This window comes from Thamnophis sirtalis, unplaced genomic scaffold (genome assembly GCF_051295495.1).
Source record: "Thamnophis sirtalis isolate CommonGarterSnake01/CBP01778 unplaced genomic scaffold, rThaSir2_p1.2 scaffold_2, whole genome shotgun sequence".
NCBI lineage: Eukaryota > Metazoa > Chordata > Lepidosauria > Squamata > Natricidae > Thamnophis > Thamnophis sirtalis.
The window spans coordinates 13,400,499-13,427,303 of record NW_028261382.1 but is presented as its reverse complement, the minus strand read 5'-3'; the positions used below and the strand labels follow the sequence as shown (position 1 = coordinate 13,427,303).

The window sequence follows — 26,805 nt, the reverse complement described above, 5'->3', positions numbered from 1 at the left end:
TGGGCATTGCTTTATTTATCCAATGTGGCCATAGATATTTTCTTCATTTAACCACTTGACAGCAAGTAAAAATAGTAATAAGATATGCTGGGGTTACATTGATTATTGCACACTAACTTTTTTTCCTCCTCCTCCTCCTCCTCCCTCCCTCCCTCCCACCCACCCTTCCTCCCTCCCTCCCTCCCTCCCTCCCTTCCTTCCTTCCTTCCTTCCTTCCTTCTCATTTACAGTTTTATTGATCTTAAGTAAGGGTGAATGGGATATTCTCGTGATGTTCTGGGATGAATCTTACATACCATATAGATGCTTTTATTTCTGATGCACAACTATGGCTAAAACTCAAGAAAATAGGTTACCAGGGCAGCACTCCATTGATTTCATGTTCGCTGATACTTCCTGAGCAGGGCTAGATGCTTTATCTATAATTCAGAAGGCTACAAACCTGCTAGATCCTGGAGGAGATGCTAAACTATCACTCTACAATGGTTGGAATCCTGTTTTCAGTTGTTGCAACAAGGGAGGCCAAAGAGGCTATTGGCACAAAAATGCAGGCTCGTCAGGTAGCTTGTAAGATTCCAGTCAGTGCCTGTGGAATTACCAGCATTCAATATTTTGAAGTCTAGCAAAACCAACAGCAATATGGCTGTAGTTTGATTATAAAAGGCGTTTATTATGCTTTGCAAGTTGTTGTTGTTAGTTGCAAAGTCATGTCCAACCCATCACGATCCCATGGACAACGTTCCTCCAGGCCTTCTCCATCATCCTCTGGAGTCCATTTAAGTTCACGCCGAATGCTTTGGTGGCTCCTTCCAGCCACTTCATTCTCTGCCGCCCCCTTCTTTTGCTCTCAATCTCTCCCAGCATGAGGCTCTTCTCCAGTGAGTCCTTCCTTCTCATTAGGTAGACAAAGTACTTGAGTTTCATCTTCAGGATCTGGCCTTCTAAAGAACAGCCAAGGTTGATCTCCTCTAGGACTGATGAGTTGGTTCGCCTTGCAGTCCAAGGGACTCACACGAATCTTCTCCAGCACCAGAGTTTAAAGGCCTCATTTTTTTCCCAAGTTACAATATTTAAATCTTTCTTGGTCAAGAGGGAATCTGGGCCATCTATAATCTAAGCATGTACATAATGCTAAACTAAGATTGTTTGGTTGGTCTGCCTGCCTTCCTGCCTGCCTGCCTGCCTACCGTATGTATGTATGTATGTATGTATGTATGTATGTATGTATGTATGTAGTTAGTTAGTTAGTTAGTTAGTTAGTTAGTTAGTTAGTTAGTTAGTTAGTTAGTTGTAATCCTTAGCTTACGGCCACAATTGACTTCAAAATTTCTGATGCTAAGGGAAACATTTTTTAAGTGAGTTTTACCCCCATTTAACTTACATTGTTAAGTGACTATGGATTCCCCGTTGACTTTGCTTGTTAGAAAGTCATAAAAGGGGATCACATGGAACCAGGACACTGCAGCCACGGTGGGTGGGGTTTCGGGAGACCAAAAATGCTGTATTCAGTGTATAAGCAGCACCCAAATTTTTACCCTCTTGTCTGGGGGGGGAAAGGTGTAGCTTATACTCTGAAAAATACGATATATAGATTCAATTGCTGACAAAGAGGTTGTCCAAAGTCAACTAGTCAGCTTCCATGACTGAAGGTGGCCTTGAAGCCTGGTCCTTCCACTCTGAGTTCCAGCATTTTAACTCAAAACATGTTCTGGTTCTCTCTTTCATACAGTTTATTAGTAAGTTCCCTATGTACAAATTAGATGTTTGTGAGGTGTCTCATTAAATCAAATGGTCCACTTGAATCAATATGATTTGAACCTTTCAGGTTGATTCAGATGTCTATATCTCCCAACACAAAACCCAATTCGATCCCTGTTATGTTACTAAAATCCATGGGTGCAGAAAGAAATTCAAATTGTGTCAGATTGATGAGCTATTCTGAACTCTGTGTCAGATAATTCCACTCCTGGAATAATCCACTCTGGTTGTCATTTTGAAAATCGGTACAATTTAGCAGGGAGGGTTACACCTTTGGAACAGCTATTTAACAGAAGCATATCCCAATATTGCCAGTTTCCAGGTGGGTAGACTTCAAATGCCCAAATTCCAAAGCCAGTCTGGCCATTGATAAGAATTAGCCACTAGCAATTGCCAGTTGTTGGGAAAAGACGCTCTTTGATGTTTCTGCATCTACCGATTAGCTATCATTGCAAATAGGAAAACTTTTTATCATATATTTGTCAGGGTTCCAAGTAATATCCCTAACAAAGTAAAACTCTGAGGTACGATGTTCCTCAAAGTTCCGTTTTATTAGAGATGTCATATTGGCACATCTGGGAAAACCAGAATCTGAAAGTTTCCAGGTTTTCCCCACCCAAAAGGAAGTTCAAGTCCCTGCCCAGCACCCACATATCCATTCCATGGTCCAATCATGCACCATCCAAAACAGGAGATGCCTCCCAGTCCTCTCATTGCAGCTGCAGGGCCAGATGACCTTGGCTTTCTGAGAAATAATGTTATTATGGCTGTATATCATCCACACTCTGTATAATCCCCTCTCCCATTTTCCCACAGTAGAAAATGTGGCAGGCTTGAAGTCCCAAAGGTAAAAGATGGCTTCCAGGTTGGGCAATATTTCAGAAGAGGCGGTGGTGACATCACCAGCATTTTTCATAGCAATCCTTCCTCCCCCCACCCCCCCATTTTTTTAAAAAATTATCCCTTCTGATTCTTCTCTCTCATTTGCAGGTAAGCTCCTCCTGAGTGAAAACTTACAGTTCTGTAAGCCTCAGCGTCTTGAAGAGTAACCACGAAAGGGTGGTCAGCCGGTTACCTGAGAGATTTCTGGGGACAAAAAGAGAAAGAATTTACAATCAATCAGTCATCATCCTCTCTTCTTTGCAACTTCGTTCCCCTCTGTAAGCAGGTAGTGTAAGTTGAAACAAACAAACAAACAAACAACAAAGCCAAAAATAGTTAGAACTAGGAACATGACAAGTTTGGAATGAAACCAGAATTCCCCATCCATTTAAATCTTGAAAGGAAAACAATAAAGTTGAGGGAAAATTGACAGCATGTGAAACTTTCTCTCTGAGCATGGATAAGGTGAAAGATAAAGGTTCACCTCGCACATACGTGCTAACCATTCCCGACTCTAGGGGGCAGTGCTCATCTCCATTTCAAAGCGGAAGAGCCAGCGCTGTCCGAAGTCATGTGGTTGGCATGACTAAACGCCAAAGGTGCATGGAACACTGATACCTTACCACCAAAGTGTTCCCTATTTTTCTACTTGCATTTTTACATGCTTTTGAACTGCTAGGTTGGCAGAAGCTGGTACAAGAAACGGGAGCTCACTCCGTTATGTGGTGCTAGGGATTCAAACCGCCGAACTGCCAACCTTTCTGATTGACAAGTTCAACACCTTAGCCCTGAGCCACCATGAATGCTATTAATTTAGGAAGAATCTGTAGCTGCTATTTCCAAAGATTAATTTGTAATCTATTTTTAAAGGAAAGAAGAATCACTACGTAAGCAAATATTGATCAAAATAGCATATATATTCCAGCCATTTTTAAAAGCAAAGTTCGATGTTCAGAATAATTTGTTTAATACATTCATCAGAATCCAGCAACTAACAGAAATTATCCATATTAGCAACTATGTGTTACTTTATGGATTTTTTGTTTACCTATTTAATTCCAAAATATTTACTATTCCAAATTGCACAGGCAATTCATGTAAGTTTCGTTGCTTCTAATTCATTGTCAATACATGAGCAATATGGAGTAATAATAGTTCACTATTAAAGTTATCTGTTATAAATAATATATAGTTATGTCCATGGATAAACACATAAAGTACATAAATATCTGGATATAATTTGAACATTTATGATCTTAAAGGAGCCTTTCTCTCTTACCCGTAGTTCTTTCAATCTTCATAAGGAGACAATACTAACATAATCTTCAAGGTTGTTCCACCAATTCAAATATAATTATCGAGTTTCCTACATCACAATGATTAAGTTCCAATGTGATTTGCTTTGATTTTAACATTAGGTGTCAAATGTACTCAATTATATCTTGGGGCTATGTGTGATTCTAGTTGCTGCGGTTAACAAATCATGGTTAACAAAGTCTAGCTTAACAAAATTTGTAAATCCAATCAACAAATGCAAAGCTATGAGGAAAATTAATGTAATATAGTAAAGGTAAAGGTTCCCCTTGCACATATGTGCTAATCATTCCCGACTCTAGGGGGCGGTGCTCATCTCCGTTTCAAAGCCGAAGAGCCAGCACTGTCCGAAGACGTCTCCGTGGTCATGTGGCCGGCATGACTCAACGCCGAAGACGCTCGGAATGCTGTTACCTTCCCACCAAAGGTGGTTCCTATTTTCCCTCAGGGAAAAGGGCGGCCTACAAATGTTAATAATAAACATTACATTCTACTTGCATTTTTTATGTGCTTTCGAACTGCTAGGTTGGCAGAAGCTGGGAGAAGTCACGGGCGCTCACTCCGTTTTGTGGCACTAGGGATTCAAACCACTGAATTGCCGACCTTTCTGATCGACAAGCTCAGCATGTTAGCCACTGAGCCACCGCGTCCCTTCATGCAAGAATGATAGTTGAGTAATAACTTGCACCCAATTCTCCATCAGCACAGAGTAACCACCATCAGCACAAGACACCAAATAACAGCCTTAAATTACAGGAAGGCAAATTCTGGATGAATGTGAAGGAAACCTTCCGTCAGTTAGAACATTTTGTCAGAGGAACCAATTATAAAGAGAAATGTTGGTTTCTTTTCCACTGGATGAGTCCAAGAGCGGCCAGCCTTTTGCCCTATCTTCCTTAATTTGGATTCCTGCAATGACTGGCAGTTAAACTGAAAGGACCCTTTCCACTCTACAATCATTAGGCAATGACTTGAACTTTAAAGAGTCAAGGGGAAAAAAATGCCTAAATGATAGAATGTAAGTCTTCTTTTGCTTGTTTTCACAGCATAGAAAAAAATAAAAAGAACACCCCTTCACTCACAACCATTTCCATCAGTTCTTCTAGTCGTTTTTGCCGTTAAGGATATATGTATTTTCCCCCAGCGACAGGAAGTCATTAAAATTTCACTGATTTAACTTCTTCGGAAAGAGTCATTCTCCTCAAACAACTTTAGCTAAAGAAACAACTGGCTTATGGTATCTAATGGCATAGTAACCAGACCAGTTTACCAGACTGATAAATTCCATAGTCTTTGCATGCATGGATCAAATTTTTGCAGCGTTTTAACTCATTTTCATAATAACATAACTTTGACATTGGAATGATATAATGTGCATCAATTACATAGTTTGTTTAGCGACATCATCATGCAAATTACTAAAAAAAGGATGCAAATTATGTACATCACCCCAGTAATATCCCACTCTCCCAATTTAACCATCAGCAATGAAAGTCATATAAAAGTAGAAAACAAATATTTTCTCCATCGAACGGCATAACGAAGTTCCTGCTTATAGCAATGAAAAGTCTGTAGGCTGTGCTGGAGAAGACGCCTGTGAGTCCCTTGGACTGCAAAGTGATCCAACCGGTCAGTCCTACAGGAGATCAACCCTGACTGCTCCTTAGAAGGCCGGATCCTGAAGATGAAACTCAAATACTTTGACCACCTAATGAGAAGGAAGGACTCCCTGGAGAAGAGCCTCATGCTGGGAAAGACTGAGGGCAAAAGAAGAAGGGCATGACAGAGAAGGAGGTGGCTGGATGGAGTCACAGAAGCAGTAGGCATGAGCTTAAATGGACTCCAGAGGATGGTAGAGGACAGGAAGGCCTGGAGGAATGTTGTCCCTTGGGGTCACGATGGGTTGTACATGACCACGATTAACAACAACTGATTAGTGGTCCACAACTGAACAGCAGTCTGTATGTTGAAGAGCATATTTCTAGGATCTTTGGCTTTGATTCTGATTCTCACTCTACAATGTGTATAGTCCAGAGGTGGCATACTGCCAATTCACACCAGTTCAAGTGAACCAGTAGTGGTAGTGGCACAAGGCTCCACCCACCCATTGAGACATCAACACGGACCTTCTGCAATATGCCCAGATACGCATGTTCCCACTACCGAACCGGTAGTGAAGATAATAGGACTACTACATAGTCCAATGCAAATCTTAGCATCTTAAAACTAGAGCACAGCATAATGATCCAGGTGGCAGGTTTTATATCAAAAACTGTGAAGATACCAGAAATGCAACTTTACAAAATCAAGAGTAGGGAATTTTAACACCAAGGGAATGAGAAAAAGAAATCTAAATTCGTTTCTTGCATCTTTGTGTTGCTCACATTGAGACTGTTGCCATGGCAACCTGAGATCAACTTCATAAGTCCCCACTCTGGCTGGGAAAGGCATAACCTCTCCCCTAACGTGTGAAATCTATTTACCCCAGGAAGTATTTATAAGCCAGCATCCTCCACTGCCCCACCCCTTCAATCTTTTTCCAAGGTATTTTGCGCAAATATCTTGTTTAAAGGCGAGAGGGGAGGGGACAGAAAGAGAGAAATTACAATAAAGAATGTTTCATTTGCACAATGCAGTTTAAAGATCTTTGATTTTGTTGACCAATTATATATAGACTTTTGTAAGCAAAATATTTTTAAACATTTAAGCATATAATGTAAGTCTATACAGATTCTCAGTCATCCAGGTCACGGTTGTCCCACAGGTGTTTTTTCAAGAGGTAACTGGACTTTCTTGTTTTTTTCTTTGAAAACATTTCACTCCAGATCCAAGAAACATCTTCAGCTCTGACTGGATGGTGAATGAATCCTTCTATTCCCCACCATCCAGTCAGAGCTGAAGAAGCTTCTTGGATGAGAAGGGAAACATCTTCAAAGGAAAAACAAGAAAGTCCAGTTGCCTCCTGAAAAAGCACCTCTGGGACATATAATGTAAGGATGCATGCCAGACAATATTTAAAAAATGGGGGACAATATTCCACTGCTGGCCTTTTTAAAAGAATTATTTACAAATATCCTTAAAGAAATCCCACCCGTTTTCATTCACAAATTTCTTCAATGGGTTAACTTTGCTATGATTTGATGTAAACTCATGAAGAATGTTTTCCTTTTATAAAACAAATATTCTTATCATTTCCATATAAATATTTTCAGCATATGTTTACCAGGTTCTTATACAGCTACTTCTTTTAATGTGCAAGTTTCCATGGCATACACTTTTTTCTAATGGGCCTCTTAAACATTGTTATTGTTATTTTTGTTGTTGTTGTTGTTGTCAACCCAAGAAAGATTGAACCCTAATGGACTCCATTCAATCTTGGGGTAAATATCTCTGGTGGCGCAGTGGTTAGAATGCAGTACTGCAAGTTACTTCTGCTGACTGCCGGCTGCCTGCAATTTGGCAGTTCAAATCTCACCAGGCTCAAGGTTGACTCAGCCTTCCATCCTTCTGAGGTGGGTAAAATGAGGACCCAGATTGTTGGGGGCAAGAGGCTGACTCTGTACACTGCTTAGAGAGGGCTGCAAAGCACTGTGAAGCGATATATAGAGTAAGTCTAAATGCTATTGCTATTGCTAAATCTCGAATTAATTTATTATTTATTTATTTATTTGTCAACAAGTGCAAGGAAACAAATATGAAACCACATGAAAAAATGGCACAAATAAATGGATATAAATAAGCAAAAAAGTAAATGTATAAAAAGAGTACATATAAATGGGACAGTAGGACAGAGATGGTAGGCACGCTGGTGCGCTTATGCCTGGCCCCTTAGGGACCTCTTATAAATTTAGTCCCACACATATCTTTGAAACTTCCCCTTTATATTATATCTTTTGACCCAATGTTGTTTTACACACACACACCAGAACAGTGATACTTCTATGCAAAAATGCTTTTGCATTATGATTTGAATAAAAATCAGAATAGCAAAGAACTATGCAAAATTATAATGTAGCAGATTTTATATGAGTCATCTGTAATGTTTCTGGCATAAGGAAAGAGTGTGAAATCGTAATGTGGTTTGAGGAAAGATACTACGAGAATCCAGCCACGGGGCTTGATAAACCACGATCAGCAGCTTAGCACATTATCTGAAGCCAACGGTGGTTTATTCAACAAATTGGGTCTTACTTGTGCTGCTTGAATCAGCTTCTTTTCCTTTGCAGTATATACACATGGACAGCTTCACAACCTACAACTTTTAATTCATATTGCATTGCCAATGTTCAAAATATTATATTTCTCCTTAAAACCACCCATACTTCCACTGTTCTCTCACTCACACTGCATCTCTCACACATGCTTCCTAAGAGTTACACAAGCCACGGGATTCTTCCCCTCTTTCGTCTGTGCACCATTCTTTCCATGCCCTACTGCATGTTATAAAGCCCTCTTGTTGTGACCTTGTTTGCTGCCACAAATGGCAAGGTGTGTGAATCGTGAGCAAGAAGCCCAGAGGATCATTAAGGGCACAGCCTGCTAAAGGAAATGCTCAGAGCCAGGAGAGAGGAAGTCACGAAGCAAGCTCTGGGAAGTCGAGGCCATCGCAGACCACAACAAGATCGCCTTTTAACTCTTTGCATGCGCTCCACGCACAAAGCCACCAGCTGCTACTGCTCAAGGCTTAGGAAAGCGACAGTGAAACTTTTCGGCATCAAGTGCCATGACTCAGAAGAGGAGCTGCCCAGGGGGCATGCGCGTGCAGGAAAATGAACTTCTGGTTTCCAACATGCACATGCACACCGGCCAACTAGTCTTCCAGTAACTGGATGCATTGGACGTGCAACAAACATCTGGCTGGCGCACATGCTCATGCTGGAAAATGGAAGGCCAGCTCTTCCGGCTTCCTGCACTGCCGCACACATGAAGTCCAGCTGATTGTCACGTGCGAAGGCACACCAGAAACCTGGAAGAGGAACGGGTGATGCCGCATGTGCCAGACCACATTGCTCTGCATGCCACTTTGGGCATATATGCCATAGGGTCGACATCACAGGCTTAGGGGAGAGAGACCTGAAGTCTTTGGCATTTCTGTTCGGGATTTGGGAGAACATTGACATGGGGCATTGTGTGGAAGAAGCTACAGTTCAATCTTGGCTTGCACAGACGTGAGGGCAATGTTAAGATGATGGGAAGCAGAAGTAGCCCCCGTCTCCTTCAAACTAATGGAGGAATCTGTCCCCAGAAGTGTTTATGGTAGAAGGGCGAAGCCCATCTCTACCTGACGGTCTCTGTCCCATTTTCCACACATTAATTTTTAATTTTCGTAGCATTCTAAGTCATGGGTCATCAGGTAGTGTGTATAGTTCAAGGTAGTAAATGCTACTATTATGGTCTCCAAAGTCCATCCAATGTATAAATGCATATGTAAATTTACCAACTTTGGCTTAATCAAACCCCGATTAGGCAAAACTGAGTTCAGTGTAAATCCAAGAAGTTTGAAATATTTTTTCCCTTTTTCTTTTCTGATGGGAAAGGAATGTCCGAAAAATATACCATTTGGGGGTACATTTGGGTGGGCTGCATAAAATTTTAGTAAGGGATTCTCTGCCCAGTTTCTGGGTGGATGTGGCCATGGTGGGCGTCACCCAGTCAGCCTCCTACACCACGGCTGGGGGGGGGGAGCGTTTTTGCCAATCCCGGATTCCGTAGGCTTTGTTCGAGCCTCCAGGAGGGTAAAAACGGCCTCCCCAGGCTCCGGAGGCCCTCTGGAGGCTTGAAACAGGCCCATTTCTGGCCTTTCTGAATTTCCAGTAGGCCTGTTTTTCGCCCTCCCCAATCCTCCACGTGTACCCTGCACTTACCTGCATCCAAAATGGGCCGCATGGGGACTCCTGGTAGGGGAGGGCAGGGCCAACCAGAAGTGGAATTTGGGGGTTCCCTAAACTGCACAGAATTTTAATTAGAGGTTCTCCCGAACCCTTGCGAACCCCCAAAGCCCACCTCTGTTTGCAGGAGGGGAATAGATTTTGTGATGAGCTACTTTTTAAGGGTTAAAGTGTCTCAACCAAATACTTTACTGTGGAGGGAAGTAAGTAGGGCCTTATGACACTCCTATTTCCCACAGATGAGTAGGGCTAACCATTATAGTTCATGTTAACTATTCATGATCTTAGTCTGAAGTCAAGTTTTCATCTTAGATTTCTTTGACAAGCACACTTTGCCAAGATAACGTTCACCAAAGGGAACTTAAGCTATTCACTGTGTATAAAGTAGGGCTGGGCACGAGTGTCTTTTCAGAAATCTCTGACGGGGATGGATCCTTTGTGCAAGTGAAGTAGAAATTCTCCACAATTTTGCAAATGCAAGAATCCTCCTTCAATGGGGGCATCAGCCCTATTATTTTTTTAAAAAAAATACCCATGAGAAAAGTCTTCCTTGGATTCCCCCTGGAAATCTCTCCCTTGAAATTGAAAAGTAGAAAGCCAGAAAGAATGGAGAGCCAGATATATTGTACACAGTGAACAAGAACTTGGCCGCCTCATTGATAATTCAGTGCAAGAACTGAGTTATACTGCACTCCTGAGCCTTTCACCATTCTCTGTTTTTCAAAGAAGTTTTCATCCCTTGATTTAAAACTACTTGGAAAAAAAATGCACATTTCCTACTCCTGAGGTGAGCCCAAAGCTCATCCATTTTCTGGAGGGATACAAACAAACAAACTCCAAAATAGAGACTGAAGAGAACTTTTGCCACATTCCTGGAGATATTAAGTGAAGAGCCTGAGAGTAGAGCACTATAGTCCCGTGATGGTGAATCTATGGCATGTGTGCCACAGGTGGCACGCAGAGCCCTCTCTTTGGGCATGCAAGCCATTGCCCAGCTCAGCTCCACCATGCATGTGTACAGGCTGCCTGCTGGCCAGCTGATTTTTGGATCTCTGTTGCGCATGCAGGAGAAGTGTGTGCATGCGCAGGGGGTGAGGGGAGCGTGGAGAGTTACAGCGCCCCCCCATGCCTCATTTTCGGTCGCAGAAGGCTTCAGGGAGGCCTGCTAGGCCCAAAATGGGGCATGGGGGCCACACACATGCACAAGGGGCTGGGGAAGTGCAAGGTGTGGGGCACATTGCATTATAAGTGTGAGCAAACAGACACGCACTGTCATGCGCACGTGCGCAATTTTAGCACGCGGGGAGAAAAAGGTGAACATCACTGTCCTAGGGTTTCTTATTTGGTGAACGTATTCTCCACCTTTCCTGTTTACAATACATCTATGTGCGTATGCATGCATGCAGCTAGCTGCTAACTAGGCAGATAGTAAGAGCCAGGGCTAAAAGACTGAAGCGTTCTGTTTTGAGAAAAACAAAAACCTTCTAGCAAACCATACCAGATCATTTCCAATGTGCTTCTGTAGAAAACAAGCAGGAAACGTTCACCAAGGTAGCATGTGGGAACGCACTCTGTGCTCCGATGCCTGGCAACGTTTGTTTGCGTTTTATTTAAAGCTTCAGGGATTTTTTTTTCCAGAGGACTTTTCTCCTTGAAAATCCAGAGCAATTGGAAGTTCAGTGCGAAGGGAAACGGCATGTTTGTTTTTCCCTCAATTAAGCGCCAGCACAAAAAGGCTCCACTATTAAGAGGCATTTTTATTCAGCTAAATTAAGCCAGATGCCTCATTAATGACACTTACCCACAAGAGCCTCTGTAATTAAGCTGTGAACTATATTATTGTGATCAGTCCTAGGCAATGGCAGTAGGATGTGCCTGCTAGGAGGGGACCCTGAGCATCCCCTCCTCCTGGAGATGGTGGGCTTGTTTGAAGAACAACCACAACAACCACAATAAAGCCCCTTCCCCACCCTCTTCAAACAGTCCTTGTCCTCAATGGTTGGCTTTCACTTCACAGCTGACGTTTCTGTGTGTTTGTTTCTGCACAGGCAAGTTTCTCAGTGCATTTTAATAACAGGTTGCCAGCTCATTTTTGTTGTTGTTGTTGTTTAAAAAAATGCTGATCTGGAGGATAAGTTGCACAGAGCTTCCAATGATAAATGCTTGGAATAAAACTAGAAGGGTAACATGAACTTCTTCAAGTGTCTGGTGGTAATCTAACACAGAGTTGATGGTGGGGGGGGAATTGCCATGTTTTGCATGACACACAACTTATTAGTAAATTAAGAGTAATGTCAGGGTTCCAAATAAAACCCCCAACGAAAGAAGAGTCCGAAGCTTGAGTTTGCTCAGGACCCTGGACAGCACCCCAGAGTTTGGGGGAGCTGGTAGAGTTGTTAAAGAAGATTTGGGTTATTGTCAGGGTTCCAATTAACACCCCCAATGAAAGAAGACTCCGAGGCTCACGTTTCCTCAAAGTTCCATTTTATAAGAGATGTCATATTGGCACACCTTGGAAAACCCGAATCTGAGTGTTTTTGCATTTTACATACAATTATCTGCTACAATGTTTTACCTGTCAATTACTACTTCAGCTTCAATCACAACAATACACGAGCACACAATAGATACGAACTTAAGGTAAACTGTACCAAACTCGATTGCAGAAAATACGACTTTAGCAACAGAGCGTTCAGTGCCTGGAATGTGTTACCTGACTCAGTGGTTTCTTCCTCAAGCCCCCACAACTTTAACTTAGACTGTCTTCTGTTGACCTCACCCCATTCCTAAGAGGTCTGTAAGCCCCTGCTTACAGATGCATAAGCGCACCAACCTGCCTACCGTCCCTGTCCTAATAATATAATTTATTTGTATCCATTTCATGTACTCATAATCTTGTATATACCTATATCTATTATCCTATACATGCTTGACAAAACAAACAAATAAATATTTTTTCCAGGCATCTGAGCCATTCCTGCTCATGCTCATTAAAGATTCCTACAAGTGTGATAATTGATCCATCCTTTGCTGATGAAATCTACAGAAATCCTGTAACAAACTGCTGTGTTTCATATATCAAGCCGCTTCCCACACCCCTCCGGAGCTATTTTAAACCTATTTCATCTGCATGTCATTGTTAGCAAGATATCAAGGATATCATTGTTAGCAAGATAGCAAGGCAGCAAGGCTGCCAATTTCTCACATCAGCCTAGCCTATAGAAAATAAAATTCTAACCTAGCTGTTGTAAAGGCAGATAAGCAATGGATGCATTTATTGGTAAAGCAGTACCAATCTGCATAACGCTGAAGACTCTGTGGATATGAGTGGTCCCTATTCCTGAAGTGTTACAAACTAAAAAATTCACACAGAGGAGAGATAGGGAAAAGAAAGTGATGCTGCATTTATCAGAAATTGTATCTACTGTACATTCAATTGAATGTTTAATATAGTATGGCATAAAGCTGCTCAGAGTTGCCATGAATCGTGAGATGGGAATAAAATGAATGAAGGAATATTAAATATTAAATAAATGGGCAAACTATACCCCATCTTAGTGTAATTTCAGGATCACTTCAATGTGAGATCACGTTATGTTTCTGACTCTTTCCTGCAGAAAAATGCTTGGAAGTGTATCAGAAAAACACTTACTGTCTGTATCTATTTTTTTTTTGTTTTGACTTCATCCTTCAAGATGCTGTCAACAAATTATTCCTAAGGCAAACTAGTCCTGAAAGACAGAACATCTCCACTCAATAGTGGGACACGAAGACTCTACTATTGAAGAAACTTTTTGGATGAGAAGCGAAACATTTTCAAAGAAAAAAACACTAAGAAAGTCAAGTTGCCTTTTAGAAAAAACACCTTTGGGACAATTGGGTGATAAGAATCTTCCATAGACGTTCCATCATTGGACCAAATCCTTTTCCTGAATGATAACATTGATGAGGGCTTAATGAAATAAAGTCAAGCAAAACTTTTTTAAATATTTCAGACAAATCCCCTACAAATAATCTCTTTTTTTCTATTTTATATGCCAGCAATAAGTAGCTGGCATTTCCCAGAAAAGTCAACTTTAATGGCTCTCCAAGATTATGGCATCCTCCGTTCCATTTAGAAAGGCAAAACTGACCTCACGTGGTCCATCAAATCACCTTCTTCCCATCCTTCCTCTGATGCCATAAGACGTGCTCTGATCATTCCAGTCATTTCCAAATAGGAGCGCCACAGAAATAAATTTTATGTTTATTTATTTGTATCCCACTTTATTATTTTTACATATAACTGAAGTTATATGGATGTATATGTGGTGATCAGATCCAACACAACTTCTTCCTCCTATTTTTCCCACAAATACCTTGGGGTTTGTTTGTTTGTTTCATTTTTTCCCCAGAATATTTTATTAGGTTATAAAATAAGATACAAAATGAAGAAGATACAAGTGAGGAAGGGCTGGGAAAAAGGAAAAAAAAGCATTGACTTCTGACTCCCTCTGTTGCAGTAAAATAAAACATTAACATCAAACCACAACTTTTTGCTTTTCCATAGTAATATAAACTAGCCATTTCTATGAACACCTATCAATCTAATTGGTAAAACTCAAGATCAAAGTTTCATTTTTTTTCCGATCTCAAGCACAAAGTTCAGAAGTGGTTTCCATGTGACACCAAAGGTACAGTAAAACCTCTGGTCTCGAACTCTTCTGGCCATGACCAAATTGGGTTCCGACCAAAAAATTCACAATGGTTTTTTCCCCATGGCCGATTTCCCCTTCCGCGCCATTTTTTTTCCCTAAGCGCCAAATTTCCAAAGTTAGGTTTGGGTCATGACCAAATCACTTTGCGACCAAAGTTTTGGAATGAATTATGGTTGTGATCAAAGTTTCTACTGTACTTATATTCTTTTCTTTATTTAAAATGGTCAATTTAGCCATTTCAGCCAACTCCATCAGCTTCCGTAGCCATTCATCCATGGTTGAAATCGAAGTGTCCTTCCATTTTTGGAACTACCTTGAGAGGTGAGATGAGGGAGAGTGACTGACTCAAAGTCACCCAGCTGGCTTTCATGCCTAAGGTGGAACTAGAACTCCCAGTTTCCCACTTTCTAGCCTGGTTCCTTAACCACTAGACCAGCACATCATGGCTCTGGAGCCACATGTGGCTCTTTCATCCCTCTGCTGCGGCTCCCTGTTGCTCAAAATATGCATCACAACCACCAATTTGTGACACCCACTGGCATGTGATTTACTGAGCTTTTCAACCCCCGGTAGGCCAATCATGGTTGAATCCAAGAAAAGAAACGTTTCAGAAGAAAACAGAATGTTTAATTCACTCGTTTTGTGGCTGCTCAGGAAATAGTCAAGCACTGGAAGGGTTTTGTGGCTCCCGGTGTTTTCTTTTCTGTGGAAAACAGGTCAAAATGGCTAAGAGTGTTTAAGATTGCTGACCCCTGCACTAGACCAAACTGACTCTCATTATAATTCTTTAGCGGATTCTAACCCTACACTCACATACCGGGTGACCAAATCATCTTCATTGGGTTTATACAACTGCACCAATTAATTAGATTTGATGTTTTGTTGCCCTATTTTTTTCTCTTCCCCAACAACAAATAGTTGTTATTAAATTGATTCAATTTTTTTGCTGCATTCTTCTTATTGCAAAATCTGGTCAAAGACTCTAATAAAGATATTTGATTCAATTCAAATCCCCTCCCCTCTTGATTCCCCCTGACCTGTCTTGTTTGGTGGATGTTTTCCCTCATTTAGAAAGAATGTGCTGCCTTCTTTTCCAGGGATAAGTGCTGAAAAGTACACCCAACACATCTCAGAAGTAGCGGTGGCAGCACTGCTTCAGTGCTTGCTGCGGATTAGTCTCTGCAGAAAATAGCCTAAAGTGAAAACTTCAATAAATCAGCACAAAGACTCTGCGGGTTTCAGCCAAGACAATGCCTGTCAAAGGGCAGAGTGAACAAAGTCTGTCAGGAGTTCTATGCTCCCCTCACTCACAAACAGGAAAAAGTGAATGAGTTAGCAGAACTGGGTTCATTATTAAACCGATGGAACAAGTGGTGCTTCATGGCTGCGAGGCACACTCCCTCCCTCCCTCTCACTTCCTCCCTCACAAAGACGCTGCTTGGCATCAGTGTCAGGAGGCATACATTGTTTTGCATCCTGTCAATATGGAAATAAGCAGAAGAGAGAGAAAAGGAAGCTGACGACAACCATTTTTCGCCTACCAATGTGGATCCGCAGAATCCAGTCGTGCTAAAATACAGTCTGTTGGGGAAAATAAAGGTAAAGGTGAAGGTTTCCCTTGCACATACTGTATGTGCTAGTCGTTCCCGACTCTAGGGGGCAGTGCTCATCTCTGTTTCAAAGCTGAAGAGCCAATGCTGTCTGAAGACGTCTCCGTGGTCATGTGGCCGGCATGGCTAAATGCCGAAGGTGCACGGAACGCTGTTACCCTCCCACCAGAGGTGGTTCCTATTTTTCCTACTTGCATTTTTTATGTGCTTTCGAACTGCTAGGTTGGCTGAAGCTGGGACAAGTAACAGGAGCTCACTCCGTTTCGTGACACTAGGGATTCGAACCGCCGAACTGCTGACCTTTCTGATCGACAAGCTCAACGTCTTAACTACTGAGCCACCGCATCACTTGTTGGGGAAAATAGGATGGGCTATAAACAAGAAGTTAGATGAGGGTCTGACTCCTTGTTTATGCCATCCTGTTTGCTCCTCCAAGAAGAAAGGGTCAACTTATTATCCAAATCACCAGAAGGCAGGATAAGAAGCAATGGATAGAAACTAATTAAAGAGGGAACCAAACTAGAAATACATCGAAATTGCCTGACAGTTAGAACAATTAATCAGTGGAACGGCTTGCCTTCAGAAATTGTGGGTACTCCACCACTGGAGGTTTTTAAGAAGAGATTGGATGGCCGTTGGATTGAGCTGTGGTGGCACAAGGGTTAGAATGCAGTATTGCAGTTAACTTTGCTCACTGTCTGCAGTTCGATCCTGACAAGCTCAAGGCTGACTCAGCCTTCCATTCTTCTGAGGTCGGTAAAATGAGTACCCAGATATTTGGGGGCAATATGGTGACTGTGTAAACCACTTAGAGAGGGCTTTAAAGCACTGTGAAGCGGTATATAAGTCTAAGTGTTATGGCAATGTGTCTGAAATGGTATAAGGCAAGGATGGCTTATCTTTTTGTTGTCACATGCCAAAAGCGTGCAAGCATAATGCAATGTGCACATGACCCACCCCCATGTGCCCCCACGCATGCACTGAAGCAATCCTACAAAGTTTTGTAAGTATGAATAGACCTTTTATTGAGAAGATGCCTTTTGTAAAATAAGAACAGGAGAGGGGCATTCTAAGTTATTAAAAGATAAAGTTATATATCCCTACCCTGGGCCATTTAGGAGATGTAGTTTAGGAGATGTAGTCCAGACATCTTCAAGGGTCACTCAGTATACATTAATAAATTAATAGCAGTTGAGCCAATAGTTGCAAGCTCTTGCCTACACTATACATCCTGGAGTTAGCAATAGCAATAGAAGTTAGACTTATATACCGCTTCATAGGGCTTTCAGCCCTCTCTAAGTGGTTTACAGAGTCAGTATATTGCCCCCACAGTCTGGGTCCTCATTTCACCCACCTCGGAAGGATGGAAGGCTGAGTCAACCTTGAGCCGGTGAGATTTGAACCGCTGAACTGCAGATAGCAGTCACCTGAAGTGGCCTGCAGTACTGCACCCTAACCACTGCGCCACCTCGGTTGATAGAACATTCCATCTTAGATGTTTTTACTGAATTTGTATTGCAAACCAAACAGGTCACAGAGCAAATAAGTAAAAGTTCTGATAGGAAGTACACAAGAAGGACTTAAATTAATTATTATTATGTATGCATGACCTGCTCCTTCATATTGCTTTATTTTGCTCTTAGGTTTATTCCGTGCAAAGAAATAATAGAGAGAAATGCCTAATAAGTAGCTATATTTATGGAAATTACAATTGTGTTACCTTCCCAAGAGAAAGCAAGCTCATTTATGTTTGGGAGAGGTCAGAGAAGGGTAAAGAAGGACTGGCATTTTCAAGTAAGCTGGAAGCATATTGCAGTATCTCCTTTGATTTTACATTGGCTTCTTAAACCAGTCTGAGATGCTGGTTTATACATGTAAATCCAAAATATTAGGCTCCTTCCAGCAAAATTCTGTTAATACTATGCTGAAATCTGTACTGTAATTTCCCAGGCATTTTCTCCTGACTAAAATCTTTTTCAAACCCACCCATATTGGATGGTTGAGAATTTCTTTTAAATTTCTCAATATTTTTGAATGCAAAGGATTATTACTGGTTGTTGTTGCTGTTTACTTTTTTATTTTTTAAAAAAAATACAAATAATACATAGTAAGTACAAAAAAATAAAGAAAAAGGAAAAAGGAAAAAAATATTACAGTGCACACACACGAGACCTTTTCTGCCCCTTATATTTCTTTGTCTATAACAACTAAAAAGATACACAATATATTCCAATTGTGCCCTTATCCACTCCAAAATTACATATATTCTTGACTAGGTTTATTCCCTTTGCCTTCCACCAACACTGATTTTATAAAATCCCCCCCCATATTTCATTATAAGTATTTGCTTTGATCATCCCTTTTTTAAATTTAATTTCTGTTGTTAATTTATCATTTGTTGCCGTACTCCAAATCTCATTATACCACTCATTTCTTTGAATATCCCAATTTCGTCCCCAATATTTAGCCATCACTAATCTGTCATTATCAAATTTACAATCAATTCCTTTTTGATTTCATTTATATTCTGTTTTTCCACCAGCAACAGTAATGCAATCCTCAGTGACATGTCTAAATTTACATTCAAAAATGGTCTAATTTCTCTAAACACTATGTCCCAAATTTTTTGTGCCCTATCACACTATCACGCTGTTGATGTTTTCAATGGCACACTTTCTACTCTTCTGAAGTTCACTTGTGCTGCTCAGATATTCAACTCTGAAAGGAACTAACTTTTAAGGACCTAAGTTTCTTCATGTTGTCTTAATTTTTATTACAAATGTTTGGATTTCACAGAAACCAGAAAATAAATCTGCTGATTGCCCGAAAGAATATTTTATAATGAAAGAACATATATATCCACATTCAATGATGTTCACCACCTTTTCTATCAAATTAAATGAAAACTTACAGAAGAAAAACACAGAGTAATTTTTCTGCATGGGACTACTTAAACTGGAACTTTACCATTGACATTTCTAGGTCAAGCCAAACAATCTTTTTACTTTAAAAGTATTATTTTTGGCAGGCAGATGAAGGAAGTACAAGAGGGTGGCTGACAACCCCATAATATTACATAAGTGACAGGGGTTGAGTTTTGGGGAACTTCTTTACATTTTGGATTATTTCACATTCTATTTTCTTTGGTGGGGGGGAGGAGTAGATGCACTAACACCATTCAAAGGTTTAGTGCACCATAATTCATTTCTCTTCCTCTAGTGCTGGAACTTTTGGTACTTCTCTGCCCTTTTACCTCTTCCCCTTCAGCAATTAATAATGTTCCTTCATATGACCCTCACCATGATTTTATTTCTATGAGCTATTAAGACCTGCTTCCTTCCCCTGGCCTCCCCTAGGCTGAGTGGCGGGCCCCTTATGGGTTGTTTTATGTATGAGATGGCGAATATCTGTCTCTCTGTCTGTCTATCATCCATCAATCCATCCGTCCGTCCACGCATCTATCTATCCATCCATCCATCCATCCATCCATCCACCCACCCATCCATCCATCCTGGCATGGATTGTTTTATTTTAAATTATGTATATTTCATACTGCCCAGAGTCATAATGGAGTTGGGTTTCTGATACATTTAAATAAACAAATTTGGGTAAATATGCAATACACAATCCGAAATGTCTGTGTCTTCTTAAAACTTTAGCTTCAGCCCAACCCATAGTCTTCCCATGGTGTTTTTTTTTTAAAAAAAAAACCAATAGTTTGTACAAATACTAACTTCCTCTGCCTGATTATTATAAGGTATAAACTAGTGATTTCTACATGTTTATATATGTGTGTGCATGTGTGTAAAATATTTAGTATGAGAGAGGGGAAAGAGAGAAGGAGAGGGGGGAGGGAGGGAGGGAGAGGGAGAGGGAGAGAGAGAGAGAGAGAGAGAGAGAGAGAGAGAGAGAGAGAGATGGCGCTTTTTAATTTTTCTGTTATTTTTTAATTTAGAGGTATGCATTTTTCCCTTTCTATTTCATGGTTCTGGTGTTTTGCAATGGGTTCATTTATTAATTGTTTTTAAGTGTTTCATTGCTTTTCTCATTGTTTACTTTTGTATTTTTATAGTTTTCATTTTTTTGCAGTCTTATTATAAAAACAAGAGAGTGTTGGGGAAGACGGGGAAAATATATCAATGGACAGCAATTCTATTACTTGCATTCATTTCACTTCCTCTTGGCCTTAACTCCCTCTTTTCCAGTATGATCTCTATACACAACTCAAAGCATCACCCTCACTGTTAAAATATGTGTATGTGAGAGTTTTTTAAAAATGTTGCTTTATTTGCATTATAAAAGAGGGACAATAAAATGATGCTTTGCAAGGCTTCTTTTGAAGGCATGGAATGCACACATGCCACCAGCAACAATTAAGTGATTCACATCCAAGGGTGACCCAACCACTGTTCACAAATGTAACACAATGGTCAAATCCATGAAGCCAACTTGATTCAGTAGTTCTGAGCCTTGACAGACAGGCTGTCTGCACGGAGGTTTTCATCTGGGCCTCTCCCTGCAGCCTCCTCCTTCACCTATGCCATGATAAATTTAGATCTATCAGTTCTGGAATACAACTATATGCCAGACTTTTTCCTGCTCCAGTGCACAGCAATTGTATGGGAGATTTGTGCTGATTGGGGCCAGAAGGTGCCAGCCTCTAGTGCCAGCATGAGGAGTGAAGTTTAATGGGCTTGCTTTGCTTTTTTTCAATTGCCTATTTCCTTGGGCTTGAAGCAGATGGGGAGATGTAACCCAAACAATTCCCATCATTCCAGATTCTCCCATGATGCACAAAAGTTTTAAGGAAGAGACAAAAATGGAATAGTAGCTCTTGCATTCACAATGGTTGAGGGTGCCAGAAGAGCAAGAACCAAAAATTTATTTCTCCTCCAGGCGGAGGAGGAGGAGGGGGGGGAGCTGTGGGATCCTTCATGCTCTTTGAACTTCGGTTTCTTACAAACATTTCATTACCCAACAAGGTAACATTATCAGGGCTAGAAAGAGAATAGGGTCTATGGACCGGAAGAGAGGGAGGAGGAGGGGTGTGTGGGATCCTTGGTGCTCTCTGAACTTTGTGGTTTTCTTGCAAACACTTAATTACCCAACTAGGTAACATTATCAGGGCACTTCATTACCTAGTTTGATAATGAAACATCTGCAAGGAAACCATCAAGCACAGAGAGCACCAAGGATCTTTCATTTCAATGCTGAGCTTACAAATATTCTTCTTTATTGGTAATATATATATAAAGAGCTAAGATATTTTACTTTTACAAAGGTATGGCATATTTTACTACTAATCTTCAGTCAAATGTTTGATAATTTCCCCAGAAAGTTAGTTTTTCTTTGACCCAAGGGCAGTGTGACCTAGAACATGGCAAAGGAAAAGGTCCTGGAGCTGGCAGCAGATTTGGATAGTGAGGAGATTGAGGAGGAAGATGGGCCAGTCCTGGAGTCTGGGGAAGGCTCTGATGAGGGCTCTGTGTCAAAGGCAGAGAGGGGGTCACAGCCATATGCTAGTCATCAGCTGCCTTCAGAGTCAGACATCGGTGGGGAAGAAGAACATCTGGAGCCTGTTCCCTGTGTGCACATGTGCCAAGTTGCCAGACAAAGGGAACAGCTAAAGAACAGGGGATTGACTTGAGAGTAAGGCCACAGGTGGATGATGAATGGCCCCTCCCAGAGGAAATAAAAGAGGAGCAAATGGGGAGTGGAGTTTGCAGGAGACTATTAGTTCACTTCATTGGTTCATGACTCTCCGAGACGCCTTGCCAAGTTTTGCAGATCTCTGTCTGGCAGCTCTCCAAGCCAGATAAGGTCTGTGACTGTAAATCCTCCCTTGAAAGACTTTTCTGGATGTGACTGAGCAGAATTCACAGTCAATTAATAAAAGGGTTTTTTGTCAGGACAAAAAGTTTGCTTCATGCTCTTGGGAAGCTTAAGTCAGAACAGAGGAGGTGGAAGAGGAAGAGGAGGAGAAGGAGCTCTTGTACAGATTGTTGCAATATGTTTGGTAAATGTTTTCACAACAGATTTTGACAGCCTAGAGGTAATGGAATTTAACAGTCAGTCTTCTAGCTTCTCAGGGAAGTATCACTAATTCTAGAGTTGGAGAGGGCTATCAAGTTTCCCCTTTTCCATACAAATTATAGCATCCTTGAATTGATGTCCATCTACCTCTCTGAGAATTACATATCACTGCTCTTATCATTAAGACGTATTTCCCTAACATTCAGCCACAATCTTCCCCTTGTAACTTAAGACCATTATTTTACACTCTGTCATCTGGGCTGATAGGAGCCCCGACTGTCTTAAGTGACAAACATTTTCTTTGGGCACTTAGTTCTATCTGACATCCAAAGGTGCTTTTTCAAAAGGCAACTAGAATTGCTTGTTTTCTTTTTCCTTTGAACATTTTTTTTTCACTTTTCATCCGAGAAGCTTCTCTGGGACAACCATGACATGGATGATTGAGAATCTCTATAGACTTTTATCTGACATATTTGTGTTGATGCCCAATCTATCTGGAAACCACATCTGGGAAAAGCCAATTGTAGAGGAATGTAGAAAATCCAAGTAGAACAAAACAATCTATTTTGTCTTGTTTGGGAATTGTCTATGTTGACTGGCAATATATCACCTAGAGACAGCAGGAACATTTGCCAGATGTTCCTAGGGATAACTAAAGACCAATTTTGGGGGATTTCTGCATAGAAAGTATATGTTCTATGCCTAGTCTTAATGAAACAGGTATCTATGGCAAAGCAGATCCAATTATTATTGGTCCTCACTGATAGGACATTTCTTCTTAATTCTAGATTGGACCTGTCTTTGATAGGCTTCCATCCATTACATCTTGTTCTGCCCTCAGGTGTTTTCAAGAGTAGGTGGACTTCCTGGATGAGAGCGAAAATGTCTTCAAAGAAAAACAAGAAAGTCTGATTGCCTCTTGAAAATGTTTCAAAGGAACCATCGGTTGTGAGATAGAACCAGTGATGGAAAAAGCAGATGTTTTACTTCTCATCCAAGAAGCTTCTTCAGCCCTTTGGGAGAACCCAATCAGATGAAGAACCTCACTGCAGTGTTGTTAGAAACACAGTAAGAAGGAGGTTAGGGCGGAAAAACCACTGAACAGCCCCTTAGCAAAAACTCACCTGCCGGCCCGTGCCAAATACATATCAATTCATTAGGTGATTACACCAGAGAACAGAAGTCAGATTCACATGGGGGCTGTTGACCTTTAAGGATAATTAACATCATCAGGGTCGCAAAACTCATCCAAGCAAAATAATTGGGAACATCTCAATATCGCATCTGATCCAATGTCAGGGGAAAGAAAGGAGGGGAGTTGGCGGAAATGCCAATTAATTTTATCCCGTGCCTCTATTTTCAGCTCTTTGCAGCGCCCTGTTCAGCGTCTCTTTCTTCCCATGCCTTTCCCTGCTGAGAATTATGTCTTTAAATGTTAAGCTAACTTTTTTTTTACCTTTTAATCCTTAAATTTCAATTGTCCCAGTCTTTGGTCTCCTGTTATTTCCCCCCCCCTCTTTTTTCTTCTTTCATGCTCTGCCTCATAACAAAATTGGATTTCTTTTCTAAAGTGACCTTATGTGTCTTTTCAGCAGTGTTTGATGAGCCCACTGCCCAAATTAATCAGCAAAACACCCAAAACCTCAAGCAGTTCATTCCAATGACGACTCTACTTTTTCTGGGGTTTAGAATTTCTCTCACTCATACAAAACCAACTTTTTTGGTAACAGAATGGTCGTTCATTTGGCAACTCCAAATCTCAACCAACAAATGCTCTGGCAATAAAAATCAGAACACCAAATACAAGCTGGGCAGAAATGACCTCGTAGATAACCCTCACACTGTCAAGGACCTAGGAATACTCATTTCAATCTAAACCCCAGAGCTCACTGTAACAACATTGCCAAAAAGGCATTAAGTGTTGTTAATTTAATTTTGCGAAGCTTCTTCTCCGGTAACATTGAATTGTTAACTAGGGCATACAAAACCTTTGCCAGACACAGCTCGTCTGCCTGGAATCCACACTGTATATTGGACATTAATACGATCGAGCGTGTCCAGAGGTATTTCACGAGAAGAGAACTCCACTCCTCTACTCACAACAGAATTATCTATGTCACCAGGCTCAAAATTTTGGCCTTGGACAATCTGGAACTGCGCCGCCTGTGGTCGGACCTAAGCACAGTACACAAAATTGTCTGCTACAATGTCCTACCTGTCAATGACTACTTCAGCTTCAACCACAATGACACATGCACAAACAATCGATACAAACTCAAGGTGAACCACTCCAAACTAGATTGCAGAAAATGCAACTTCAGCCACAGAGTGGTCAACACCTGGAATGCTCTACCTGACTCCATGATTACAACCTCAAACCTCACAGCTTCAACCTTAAACTGTCTAGTGTGGACCTCACTCCATTCCTAAGAGGTCTGTAAGGAGGCGTGCATAAGTGCACCAGCGTGCCTACCGTCCCTGTCCTACTGTCGCCATTTATCTGTATTCATTTCCTTTGTTCGTGTCCATGTTCATACTTACACCTGCTACCTTGTACATGTTTGACAAACTAATAAAAAAAAAATCAGGTGAGTATTCAGCATGGCCAGCTGGGTGACTAAAGGAAAATGCCAGCTAGCTTCTGATCTGAGCTGGCGAAAAAGACAGAAGAATCCACTTGGGATGTAATTGAGCATGGAAAACCCAGGATATTGAAGGCTCTTGATGAGATAACAGAGGCGTATTTGACAAGACCCTGTCTAGTTGCTGCCTAATTAAGAGAAACACAAGGAAAAAAAACTTGTGCTCAGCCCATGAGTTCTCCAAAAAAAAAAAAACCTTCTCCTTTGAAAGAAGACAAAACTCAGAAATAATTTATTTCCCCCCAAAACTGAATGTTGAAGGGGGAAAAATAATGCGAAGGAAATGTTCAGGAAGGCACTGTGCTCAAGAATGACAATGCTGCACCCCAGGAGAAAATGTAGTAATTGCCCATCTCTTTATGTTTCCCCTGTGGATGGTATCTGGGGCTGGGTGCATCCGCCAAGTTCTAATTCAAAGTCAATATTCAAAGATGGTTAGAGCTGCTTCAAATAAGAGCTTGAAGAGCTGAATGCAACAAGGTTTGATTCAAGCCAATTTAAGATAAAGGAAGACTTGACTGTAAGTTATAAAATGAGAATCACAAGAACCCTTGCAGCTGATTTAAAAAAGGGAAAGAGGCAAAACAGCATGAAAATAGCAGGGATATAGAGGCTCCATAATGGCAATACATGTTTTGAAGAGTTCTCTGCAACTCTTGTAAAGTTTGAATAGCAGGATTGGGGGAATGGGGGTGGGGGGAGGACTGCATAGCAGTCTCCAAATTTCCCAGAAAAATGTCAGTGAGGAAATTGTGCTGAACTAATGCAGAAAGGATTAAAAGCTGTTCTAAAAGCTTTTACTACCTATCTAAAAATCACCATCTGCACATCTATATTTTTTAAAAAGTTTAAATACATGTTTGTCCCAATTCCAGTGGCTAAGATGCTGAGATTGTCAATCAGAAAGGTCAGCAGTTCAGTGGTTCGAATACCTAGCACCGCGTAACGGAGTGAGCTCCTGTTACTTGTCCCAGCTTCTGCCAACCTAGCAGTTCAAAAGCACGTAAAAATGCAAGTAGAAAAATAGGAACCACCTTTGGTGGGAAGGTAACAGCCTTCCGTGCACCTTTGGCCTTTAGTTATGCCAGCCACATGACCTCAGAGACATCTTGAGACAGCGCTGGCTTTGAAACGGACACGAACCCTTCTCCCTAGAGTCAGGAATGACTAGCACATATGTATGAGGGGAACCTTTACCTTTACCTTGTCTACTATGAAACAAATAAATATTTTCCATTATATACTATAAACTCTTATTTGAGAGATCTAATCTGTCCATTTTTATTTATTTATCTACTGTATCTACCATCCATCCTTTCCTCCTTATTTTATATACCCAATTTCACAAAGGAACTGAAGGAGCTTCCCTAGATGGATTAACTCATAATAATATAAGCCATACCCTGAAGGAAATTCAGACTGATGCCACTTTAGTTTTAAAGAGGGTGAAAAGTTATTTTCTACACCAAACTTTCCTGGATTTAGAATCTTTATGTTTAAGATCAATACCTGGAATTTTTAATGATGGGAATTGGGATTTTTCTATGTCTTGCATATAATTTATAGATGATATAATGTAGCATAAGTGGTGCAGCGGTTAGAATGCAGAACTTCAGCCTACTTCTGCTGAATGCCAGCTGCCGAAAAGTTTGGCAGTTCAAATCTCACCAGGCTCAAAGTTGACTCAACCTCCCATCCTTCTGAGGTTGATAAAATGAGGACCCAGATTGTTAGGGGCAATTTGCTGATTCTGTAAACTGCTTAGAGAAGGCTGCAAAGCACTATGAAGCAGTATATAAGTCTAAGCGCTATTGCTATTCCAGTACATTTTATCTCTGGCTTCTTGTTATCTGTAATGGGGTTGATTAGAGAGGGAGAAACAGGATGATATGATAAAGAAAGAAAAAGCAGAAACATGCACGTCAGACTCAGCATACAATTAAAAACAACTCACTTCCTCTATACAAGAGGAAACAACAAG

General features: G+C 41.0%; 1 protein-coding gene across 4 annotated transcripts in view; it reads right to left on the bottom strand.

The window, feature by feature from the left end:
* The window catches only part of NTRK3 (neurotrophic receptor tyrosine kinase 3), a 460,883-nt gene that overhangs the window by 300,973 nt on the left and 133,105 nt on the right, over positions 1–26,805 (bottom strand). For all 4 annotated transcript variants that reach the window (XM_087704304.1, XM_087704303.1, XM_087704306.1 and 1 more), the window contains exon 4: positions 2,776–2,844. In XM_087704304.1, coding sequence (XP_087560430.1) covers positions 2,776–2,844 — 69 coding nt within the window. The remainder of the gene's footprint in view (positions 1–2,775; positions 2,845–26,805) is intronic.